At 44.9% G+C, this 12,239-nt stretch overlaps 1 protein-coding gene across 4 annotated transcripts in view; it reads right to left on the bottom strand.

The window, feature by feature from the left end:
• Positions 1-11,388, bottom strand: part of LOC147446999 (callose synthase 10-like) — a 315,061-nt gene extending 303,673 nt beyond the window's left edge. For 2 of the 4 annotated variants that reach the window (XM_086522907.1, XM_086522906.1), the window contains exon 1: positions 11,046-11,378. In XM_086522907.1, coding sequence (XP_086379033.1) covers positions 11,046-11,256 — 211 coding nt within the window. In that variant the 5' untranslated portion in view covers positions 11,257-11,378. Of the gene's footprint in view, positions 1-11,045 lie in introns of all 4 variants that reach the window. The other 2 variants (XM_086522908.1, XR_015189580.1) reach the window with 2 other exon arrangements.
• Positions 11,389-12,239: the final 851 nt, after the last annotated feature.

Below are 12,239 nucleotides of genomic sequence, written 5' to 3'. Positions count from 1 at the left end.
CGGTACTAATACTCCCAGGATACTAGACATCCCTATCTAGGAAAAAGGGGAGAACTGGCTCTCAAAGTCGATGAAGTATGCCCACGTGGCACACAGTGCCATGTGCAAGTGACATCCCCTCCTACTTAAGGTGAGGTACGGGTACCGATCTGCATGGCCTCCTTGTGTGAGGCTAGCAAATCTGGATAGTGGATGAAAAAGCCTTCGTCCACCCAAGCATCGGCAGGTGTCCTTCGATCCTTGAATTTGAGAAAATGTTGCTTTGCTTCCTTCTTATTGCCAAACTCAAATGGAAGCATTCGCAAACCCTTTGACTTGGTGACAACTGAAATCCATACAAAACTGAAATGAGTTTGATTTCTTACGAACAAAGAGAGCTGGTAAACCAAAGACCGTACCTTGGGAGGGCGAAGCCTCCTAAAGAAGAAATCACCTGGTTTTGGCTTCTATTTATCCGATGGAGAGAAAATTTTACCTACATGTTCCTCGTCATGCAATTGGTCGAAGACAATGTCCATAGGTCGATGGGAAGGGTCTGTAGGGGAATGATGACCCTAGGAAAACACCGAATTGACCTTAACAAAACCTTCATTGTACCTGTAAGGAATACTCAAGTTCCTTGATGTGGGGTTGACATAGATGACCGCCGCTTGGGCTCTTCGACGTAACTCTTTGTTTGCCTGGACATCAAGGATGAGAGGGAGAGAGGGAATACCGCTCTCGCCGCAAATGAGGACGGGCTACGACACATTATCTTTGATGAGAAACGTGATCTTCTCCCAATCGATAATGGGTTTGAACATGCAAAACCACTTAATGCCTAAAATGATATTACATTCTGCAAGTTTAGAGACTACAAAACGACGAGTAAATTGGGTTTGTTGAATGATCAACTTGACATCATCACATTCTTGAAAAATCGAAGCCTCCATGCTTCAGAGAACCTCTCCACTAGGAGGGTGGGGATGGGAGGAGTTTGAAGAAGCCCACATGGCCGCCCATTCCGAGTCTCTTCTCGTTCCCCCTCTCGAGCTTAGTTGGGAGGAGTTCGAGGAGGATCTAAAGACTCGCTTCTTACCTCCATAGCACCTTAAGGGATTGAAAGAGGATTTTTGGGCTTTGTCTCAACAAGGTAAACCTGTGATGTCGTATGCTAACCGTGGACAATTGCGGAAACCTGATGAAGAAAGGTTAGAGGCCTTTCTCTTTCGATTGGACCACACGATCAAGTTTGATGTGGAAGCCGGCGATTCAAAGAATCTACTGACTTGACGACGACAAATCACCACAGTAACTCCTCAGGAAGAGGCACCTCCGGGGCTGATTTGATGTACCTTGGATCCTTCTTGATGTGGGAGTTGCGGGATGCAACTTGTCTTCAGATGGGAGCTCTCTTGCCCCCTTTATAGATGAGGAATGGGCCTTAAATAAATTTTAAGGCCTACGTAGGGCAACTGTCCAGTAGGTTTTCCAACAAATAAATCATAAAAATGATTTATTAAAAATAGGTCAAGGGAGGTCCAAATCTGGGCGCAACTGTCGCACATCCGCCCACCTGGGAATCAGATCGACACGCACTCTGGCACGTCGGATTCCTCTAACCTAGATCTACATGCTCGTCATGCCAGATGCCCGTAATTACATCTGTCACAATGCGTATACAAACCATTTATGCAAAAGGATTCCAAAACTGGTAAACCTAATCTAATGGATTTGTCCGAACATGCAGTTCCTACGAGCAGGCTCACAAAATTCCCAATACTAATCCTCCTAGGATACTAGACATCCCTATCTAGGAAGAAGGGGAAAACTGGCTCTGGAAGTCGATGAAGTATGTCCACGTCGCACACAGAGCCATGTACACGTGACATCCCCTCCTGCTTAAGGTGAGGTACGGGTACCGATCTACATGGCCTCCTTGTATGAAGCTAACAAATTTGGATAGTGGATTAAAAAGCCTTCGTCCACCCAAGCATCTACATGTATCCCTCGATCCTTGAATTTGAGGAACTGTTGCTTTGCTTCCTTCTTATTGCCAAACTCAAATGGAAACATTCGAAAACGCTTCGACTTGGTGACAACGATCTCCAGTGGTTCTTCTTTTGGATTGCTCCGTGGAAGGCCAGCTTTGTGGCAACTACTCAAGAATACCACTTTGGAAACTTGTTGTGCCTCCTGTGGACGCTCCAAAAGAACGGCCATGTTAGGTCTCCGCTTCCGGAATTTGACCATCCTTGACTTGAGAGCCCTGAAATCCACACAAAACTGAAATGAGTTTGATTTCTTATGAACAAAGAGAACCGGTAAACCAAAAGACCGTACCTTGGGAGGGCAAGATTTTAAACCACTTAATGCCCAAAATGATATCATATTTTGCAAGTTTAGAGACTACAAAATGACGAGTAGATTGGGTTTGTTGAATGATCAACTTGACATCATCACATTCTTGAAAAATTGAAGCCTCTATGCCTTCAGAGAACCCCTACACCGGGAGGGTGGGGATGGGAGAATTTTGAAGAAGCCCACATGGCTGCACATTCAGAGTCTCTTCTCGTTCCCCTCTCGAGCTTAGTTGGGAGGAGTTCGAGGAGGATCTAAAGACTCGCTTATTACCTCCATAGTACCTGAAGCGATTGAAAGAGGATTTTTGGGCTTTATCTCAACAAGGTAAACCTGTGATGTCGTATGCTAATCGTGTGTCACAGCTAGGTAGACAACTGCGGAAATCGGATGAGGAAAGGTTAGAGGCCTTTCTCTTTCGATTGGACCACACGATCAAGTTTGATGTGGAAGCCGGTAATCCAAAGACTCTATTGACTTGACAACGACAAATCACCGCGGTAATTCCTCAAAATGATCTGCTACCACAAGGGCCATGTCGCGGTGTCATAAGGCTGAAATCTGCAAAACCCTAGAGCTTGAGGCTGGTCCAAAAACGCTAGGGCAGATTTGTTGTCCTGTTGCAAAAACACTACGTAATCTGCAATGTTCTGTTGTCGCCAGGCTGACCTGCAACTACAAACACTGGGGCTGATCTATAATGCTAAAAAACGTTGGTCCTTGGTGGCTAAAATTGTGTCTGCTGCAGAAAACGCTAGGACAATTGCAAACGCCAGGCTGATCTGCAAGTGGCAAAACGCTGGGGCTGATCTGCACTTGGTGAAAACGCCAAGCTAATTCTGATGGCTGAAAACACTAGGTGTCCCGTCGGGGAGTCTTGCTGAGAAGGTCCTCTGTTGGACACTTGGTCCCTGCTGCCTCTTCTTCCAGCACTGCTAGCGCTAGCTTTTCTTATATATATCCTTAGCCAAATTTCCCTCCCCAGTTTCCCAACAAAGTCACTTAATAATAATAAGTGAAAAATGGCTAAAATAGGTATGCGCACTGTAAAAATGCTCCTGATGAGTTCTGATGGTAATCTGATGATCATGTTGTGTGCAACCAGAGGATATGCATCTACTCTAAGTGTCTGGACATGCACGGTCTGCGAACAAACTCACAAAAGTGCCAGAACACTTTCTAAGCTGAACCAACTGAACTGAACCCTAGACATGAAGTAGCTTGTCCACGTACACATAGGGTTAGATGTGCACATGACATCCCCTCCTTTTTAAGTGAGGTACTGGTACCAAACTGTATGGCGTCGAGGGAGATTTCCAACAGCGTCTGGAATCCTAGAAAGGACTCTTCGCCGGCCCACTCTGATGCGTGGGTCATGCGATACTTGAACTTCATAAAGGTCTACAACGCTTCCTTCTTTGGGCCGCACCGAAAGTGAAACAAAGTCATTTGTGGCTCCTTCAATGCTTCAACTTCGTCTATAGTCATGCGTCTACCTTCTTCAATAATCTTCAAGGATGAAAATTCCTGAAACCACTTCCAACGCAAAAACATGAAGATACCCATTCCATGTAAAGTGACTGCAAAAATTTTAGTCTTCTTTAAAGACTGCGCATGCAATGTAGATGAACATATAGACGGAGTGCCAAACCGTTCATCAAACACACGCGACAACGGAAACGAAACTTGTCTTTCTGATCTAAATCTATTAATTGTGGAAAATCACAATCGAAATGCCGATGCTTGATGCTCAATCCTTCTTGTGCTTCTTTCGGATATTGTGTCATGCCAAGGAAGAGACATGGAATGTTAATTCCTTGAATGCAAACATTTCATCTTTTTATGAGTAATCCGAATACATCCGTGCTCATTCATGAGTGAATCGTGTTCATCATACAATATGGCATGCCTATGAAAAGGGAACACATAAAGACGGTGACTAAATACAGGAAACCGTCACGAATGAAACACTCGAACAACCGAATACATCCGTGCTCATTCATGAGTGAATCGTGTTGATCGTACAATATGGCATGCCTATGAAAAGGGAACACATAAAGACAGTGACCAAAATACAGGAAACCGTCACGAATAAAACACTCGAACAGCCATCGAACAGCAAAATGAACTCTCACACCCCCTCTCAGATCCTGGACAGGAAACGAGTCCAAGGAGCTGGAGTGAGCAATCTGCAACTGTAAAGAGAGGGTTTCGTGATGAGGATATCTGCTACAAAACTTTAAGGTTGAATAGTATCTGGCCAATATACCATCCAACCGCTACCCCCGAAAGACGTCCGGGAAGTATAATGTTGTCCGTTGAAAGTAAATCCAGCTCTACCAAGAATTTCCTCAAGCCAACCGACTCACAAGTCGCACAACTAGCATCTGCAGAAGGTACTGTTGTTGACCGCTCCAAGAGTATGCATCAAAACTGAGGGTAATGGCATAAAAGACTAGTATCCAGATCATTTCTCAACTCTAAAGTACTCCACCCTCGAGAAAAGAGTTGGAAATTTGCACCTCCGGTCATATATCACATGCCAGAAACTCCAAGCTTCTACGCAAGTCCAAGGAAAGGGACAATAGGGGCTACTAAGGAACTATATGTCCGATGACGAAGAACCAAAGATCTACACCAACCACCATATAGAATGATGAACTGCCTACTGTATCTGAAGGAACTTCATCAGAACTAAGAGCGAAACTGGAACTGATCTGTCTGGAACACCACTCGAGAGAATATCACCCCAATCTCAGAGTGAATCGGGAACAAACATCCAGCAGAAAGAAACACATCACTACTGAGACTACAGCTAACACACCAAGATCAAAAGAAGAACTTGCTCCCAAGCTCTGCAAGAGAAGAACAAGGTGTTGTAGAAAGCCACCAAATAGACTGTCAACCCTATCTGCTGCACAAGGAACCACAAAAACTGTATGGAAGTAGTCCCGAAAACTGACTCCGAAGCTGGCTCCATATCCCCCTCTGAAGGGAGAACACCCGAGCCATGGATAACTGTCATAACTCTCCAACAGTCTGTGTCTATGTGACTGGATAACCAAGGATCGGTGAATCCGAAAGGAAAATATAATATACCTGTGGAACCTAGAACCAAATCTGGGAGAACCATGAAGATTGTCACCCCATTATGAAGAATGCTCGAGCTAACTATAATTGGTTCCTAGTCCAAGAAGGACCACTATCCACCTGTACATAAGATAGCATGCCAATTTAAGGATAAGGGAAGTAGGTGTGTCCAGAATGGTACAGTCTACAAGGATTAATCTTGAAGACGAGACATAGGAACTACTGCTCGAGTGAATTGAGAAGAGCAACCATCACACCACAAATCCAAAAGACGAGGCAACCACCGAAATGGCTAAGGAAGAACATCCGCCAAGATAATAACTGCATTGTGGACTCAAGCACACCATCCAAAGCCACAAGAAATGGGCAAGGACACCAAGAACTAGCAGACATCGTGCAGGGTACTCCATTGAATGGAGCACCTGTAGTCAATATAAGATAATAACCTCGAAGCCCCCTCTGAAAGAGAAGTATCCCCTAAAGTACGCTCGGAGGTAACAATTGTTTCATCCCAAATCGGAACAGAGCAAACATTGTCACTAAAAGCTCAAGAGCTAAAGCTGAGAACTCTCCCAAAAGATAGAAAGTCCCTCTCCCGCTCAATCCTGGGAAAAGAGAATGAGTACCACCAGAAAGAAATCTCAGACAACCTGGAGTAAAACTGCTTCCTCTATAACTAAATAGCAAAACCGGAATCTCATGGAACTCGAGACTCGAAGAGAATCACACCATCGGTAAACTCGCACTGCTAAGAATAGGAAGACTTGAGAGGTCGTCAGCTGAGGATAATGTTTGCCAAAGAAGCTGTCGGGGTCCAAAAAGAACCTAGCTACTCGAGCAAAGTCCCTGAGATCAAACCAAAATGTCTACCACTTCTCTACATTTGCCAAGATCAACCCTGTAGGAATAACCCAATACAATATGCCAAACTGCATACAGACTCGGAAGAGCACATCTTCATCAAAATTGTCCTTTGTACTTGTGCTAAGAAGAATATGCCCACAACTAAACTGTGCAATCATTATCCAGTACACAACATAACTCCAATACTTAAACGGAGAGTAAAGGAACCGGCTTGGGAAACAAGCCCGTAAAGAACGTTGGGGCTGATTTGTATCATGCTAGAAAGCTGGGCAAAACACTACAAGGGAAAAGAACCTACTACACTAGCCAGCCGTGGCCAAATCTGCATACCTAAAGAAGGGTTGTCCCCAAGGTTGGAGCTCTCCAAAAGGATGTATGGAAGAAGCATCCAAATGTTGCTGACTACCGGAATAGGGACTAGATGTCGCCACCAATTGTCGACACTACCTGCAAACCTATCATTCAAAGAATCTCGACAAATCTGTCGTCGATCATCCAAAAAAACTGCCCATAGAAGGTTGTAGACATGTCCCAAAACTGGTGCTGAGAAGTTCACAAGAAGTCGTAAACAGTCCCACAACTGGATCAACAAGCTCACAAGAGGGCAAAGAAGTGACCAAATCTGTAGGGCCACACTACCGCTGGGAAAGGAGAGAACATGGAGAAAGGAAGGGTCCACACTCCAACAAAACCTCCTCGAACTATTGTCATTGTTGGCTAAGGCTCGCACCACATACTCCACCTCTAAACCTCATCCGGGGAAGTTGGATGATCAAACAACAAATTTGGAGGTAAAAGTATTCCTCTCTGCCTGTCAAGGCCGACTCCAACATATGCACTGTAACATGCACCAAAATGTTGTATACAGGATGAACAAGAATGACCTGAAGCCGTAACTGGAACTTCTATCCTTAGATGGAAAATAAAAAAACATGGAACATCCTCTGCTTCAAGAAGGGAAGAAATCCTCCTCTGTCGTCCATAATCCAAAATTTGGTACAAGGGTGCAATTGAAACATCAACCTGATACCCATCGGATAGGTAGCTCCGTCGACAATTCCAAAACAGACGCGTATTTGCAAAAGGCAAAGCAATTCTGCCAATCCATCTCCTCGAAGAAACTTAGCCATAGAAAGCTCCTCCAAAGGGGATGAAGAAGATCCTATTGTTGTCCAAACACTTCTCTCTGAAGAAGAAGTTGGAAATGAATAGATCCCCCTCTTGATCCAACAACCGCATGCTTGCTCCCCTTGCGGAAGGCACAGTAACATGACTCCATTTGGAATAACCAAAGCAATCCAGCACTGCTACACATCCTGAAGTCTCCATCACGTTCCCCTCGGTGAAGAGAGGTCGGGGTAGGGTAAAGGCGGGGAAGTCGTAGACGAGGATCCAAGGCCTCCACATACCCAAATCTGCCCCAAACTTGGGAGAAAAACCAGAAAAAAACAGCAAGCTTCTTCTCTCTCAATCATGTCTGAAACCACACTGGATCAACCATATTTAAGCATCCAAATGGTTGTATCACCATAGGGCTCTGATACCATGGCAAAGGTGGCAACGGAAGATGCAATGAAGACAAGAACTAGCTCGTGATCCGGTGGGTACCTCGACTCTGATCTAGAACACCTGCAATGTCAACACATGAACAAGGCACATCGGTGGAGAAGAGAAACCATTGAGGTAGAGAGAGAGGAAATCTGAGAATGATAGAGAGAGAGAGAGAGATCTGGGAAAGGCTCTCCATGCTGATAACAATCTGCTCATACAAGTGACAAAGGGTGGTCAGGCATAGAACTGACATGCCCAATGGATGCTCCTGCACACGAGACCACTGTCATGGTCTTGTCATGGGTTGCCCTAGCCTCCTGTTGAACCGAGGCTTTCGCGGGATCTCCTCCTGGCAGGAAGGCTGATATGAAGGGAGAAGGAACCGGATCGGGGCTGCCCTATGGTGTGGCTGCCCCATGACGAACATGGATTTTCTCCTCTCGTATGCTTGCACCATGATGGAGATGCTCTGCATCACATGATCATAGCCCCTCCATGCATCTGCCTAGGGAAGGAGAAACGCAAGTGATGATCCCCTGCTGCCCATCAATGGCGACATGCTGCCTGCTCATGGGGAAAAACCTCCGCCTCCATGGAAAAAACGCTAGGACTCAACAGCCCCACTTGCCCAATGCCCATGCTAGGGCTGCCCCCTAAGGACGCCCTGTGACCCCAAGGCCTGTGCAATCTAACTGCTCCCTGTGCCCAAGCTACTCCCTATATACCTCCTCATGTCCAAGTCGGACCGCTGTCCACCAGCCCCCACAACTTGGGAAATGGGAGAAAATAGGAAACATGGAGCACCAGAGGAAGACAGCCAGTGGGAAAAATACTGGCAGGGATGGGAAAGATACTTCCACCCTACAGGAGCCTAATGGCCATCGAACTGAGCCAAACCCCAAGGCTAAACATGGCTAGACATGACCCGACATGAGAGACCTACCTCACATTGGCCAGGCACAGCCACAAGACAGCCCTCACTCCCTAATCTGCTCCTAGGAGATATCCGAGCTACCATCAAACAGGAAAATGAACTCTAACAGGCTAACCATACAGACTCACCCGTAAAACGTGGACAATGCTGACCTGGCACTTGTATGAACAAGCCGAAATTGCGGAAGCTAGACTCGGCACAAGCTTTCAGGGTTTGCAGCTATTGGAAGCATAGCTTTTCAAGTTGTATGCTTTTGGGCCAAGGGCCTTTGATACGGCATTGGGGGGCTCACTCTGGCATTCCAATTGCAGAATCAAAGCGCCAGCCCTCCTGGTTATTGTACCTTTGTGAAGCAATAAAGAAAGAAGTGCCGAAAGGGGGCCTAGTGCATCTCGAAACCAAACTCCGCCACGTCATGTGGAATCTTCTCTTCTCTCTTATCTATTTTCAAGTTCTGTTGTCCCTGTTTTTCACGTGTGTTGCTATTGATTTCTCGTTTGTAGTGTCCAAGACTGTTACAAAGGTTGTCCTGGAAGATAATCTTACGCGTGCACACAGTGGCGATTCTGCTCTGTTGAAGTTCAGTAGTGGCATATGCAAGCTTCGAGCAAGTTGGACAAAGCACAGAATTGTATCTTCTTTTAAAAGTGGAGACCCCATGATACCTTATTCACCTCAAGGCCCTCTCTGAGGAGCCAAAAGCACATGGCCATTAAAAGCATTTTTACTTTTGCAAAGCCTTCCATTCAGTGCCATGTGTGGAGATTGCATGTTGCTGGGGTCTCAGCATGCTTTATATATGTCTGCGAAAGGTACGGGTGCAGGCCCCAAGGGGCATGTCTGAGCTAGTTGCAACTTGCAAGCACCATTGGGATTAAGCAAGACTGGCCACTCTTACCTACTTTAAAATCAGATTACATTGATAGGATGGTGGGACCAAGGGCAAGAACCTTGCCAAAACTTGATCCTGATTTGCTACGTGCAAATGATATCATGCTCATTTTGAATTCGCCCAATGGCTTGTTACAGCACCTGGATGCACTTCAATCTCTCTTGAGTGGTAGAGATGTCAGAGTGGAGCTTGGGAAAACTGGTAATGGTCTTCAATACTGTGCAGACACAATGGACTCAAGCTTAGCATGAAGCCAGTTGGCAATCCAAGGTTACCCAGTTTCTTCATGAGGCATGGCTTAAAGAAAGAGCGTACTTACTTCCATGTTGAGAGCTGCCAGGCTATGGTTGCTTAATGTGTTAAGTCACCTCGACAATAGGTTACCAAGAGCCCCCACACTACAAGGATAGAGACATTAACAAACATGAAGGGCTAGAGTGACATTCCTATGAGGCTTAGCAGCTTGTGAAGAGATCACTTGTCATGATATGGCCTGATTGAGATTCATACGATGCTTAGTAGCATGTAAGAGGTCACTTGTCGTGTGACAGCACACATGATGAGAAGCAAATTGACAGTTCCGCCACACAAGTTGTTAGGGCAGGGATGGGAGCCACACCTGTGGTAACTGGAGTCTTGTTCTCTCTTGCCTAAGGTATGAACGCTTCCCCATTGGCATTACTTGCCCACCCAGCTGGCAGATGAGGAAGGCGGAAGTTGTTGACATGCTCAATTGTGAAGTTGGATAAGGTTGCATTTAAATGCACTTCCTCCCTTCAATTATAGGCAAGACAGTCCCTCCTTCGGGCTTCATCTTCTTTGAGCTAAACAAGACAAACGCTGCAAGACAAGATACAACAGAGCAATGAAATTGTACCTCACATGCTCTGAAATTCCTCTCATGCTCAAGATCGGCTTTGTGAGCTTACACAACGGCTGCAATCTCCATTCTCTTGCAACCGTTATGAGGACTAAAAGTCTGAATTTTTGGCCGATTGAGTTCAGCACTACCAGAGGTGTGACTATTCTCCTCACTTGCGCACGGTCCCAGGCCCTATGTATCATCAGACACCCGTCTTCAGCGGGTCTTTCGTTCTGGCAGCTGTTCTTTGATTTTTTCCTCCCCATACTTTCATACTTCCTTTAATCTCTTCATGATTGTCCCCATTTTGGGAGGTTTCAATTCAACAGTTTGATGTCATCTATGACTACTTCTACCCTTCTTAAATGGCTACGCCCATTTTGGCTAGCTATATCTTGTACATTAATTTTAATTTCGACAAATGTGTGTGTGTGTGTGTGTGTGTGTGTGTGTGTGTGTGTGTGAGAGAGAGAGAGAGAGAGAGAGAGAGAGAGAGAGAGAGAGAGAGTTACGAGCTAAGGAGGCAACGAGTTCTTCCTTTTCGATTTCATTTGCAACTTGCAAGATGCTGTAAATATCTTTTCCTGCCTCATCGAGCGAAGGGGGAACAGAGTCGAGGTCACCAGCAATCTGTCCCCATGATGGATGAGGGGTAAAAACTGCATTCACCAAACTCTTCCAATTTTGAAGAGCCGTCCGTTTTCTTCCCTCAGAGAGAGACATATCTCTCTCTCTCTCTCTCTCTCTCTCTCTCACTCATACACACACACGCGCGCGCGAAATACAACAATGTAACGTAAATGCCTGGTGAATGTGGTAGCAGGAAAGCAGCAGACTGATGATGGAAAACTCCATATTTGTGCCTCGCAAAAGCGGATTCTTTGATTGTGATGCACTTCTCCGTCTGGGACGTGAGCTTAACTCAAGCCCGCTAAGGTGACAACTTTTTGACCTGTTGTAGAAAATTGCTGGAAAAATTACCAAAATACCCTTCTAATTTGTGGAAATTCCGAAAATACCCCTCAAATTTGAAAAATTCCCAAAATACCCCTGGTTAGTAGACTAAACATCTCCAAAGACAAAAACTTTTGTAGCTTTTCATAAGAACATTGATTGTCTATCATTGTAAGATGTTATCACTAGAATTTGAGCTAACCTATGTAAGCTTTGGCGATGAATTGCAGAGAAAAATGCCCTTTTTGCTAGCTAATTCATAATAAATTGTGTGTGAAGCAGTCAAAAATGGATCTCAATTTTCAAAAGAAATAAACTCTAAAAAATTTTAAGCAATCCACCCAAAACAGATACAAGGGTATTTTGGGAATTTTTTAAATTTGAGGGGTATTTTGGGAATTTCCACAAATTAGAGGGGTCTTTTGGTAATTTTCCCAAAAATTGTTTTATGGCCATTTCCAAAGTTTCACATAAATTTGATTTTATTGCCATTTTCAAAGTTCCACATAACTTTGAGTATCACCTAAAGTTGTTTTATGGCCACTTTCAAAGCTCCATGCTTTTACACAATTTTAGGTGATAGCCTTTGCAAGGTGTGGGAGTCATCTAATTCGAAAAAGGCCGCTTCAAGGGGCATTTTAAGTAGAGGACCATTTAGGTGGTTGAGTGGATATGACACATGATCGACCAATATCTAATAAAAAAATTAGCTTTTTCATGGACTTTTCATGTTTGACTTCAAAACCCTTCGG

This window comes from Adiantum capillus-veneris, chromosome 11 (assembly GCF_014529385.1).
Source record: "Adiantum capillus-veneris isolate H3 chromosome 11, ASM1452938v2, whole genome shotgun sequence".
Taxonomy (NCBI): Eukaryota; Viridiplantae; Streptophyta; class Polypodiopsida; order Polypodiales; family Pteridaceae; genus Adiantum; species Adiantum capillus-veneris.
The sequence above is the reverse complement of the archived record's forward strand: the minus strand, read 5'-3'. Positions and strand labels throughout refer to the sequence as shown.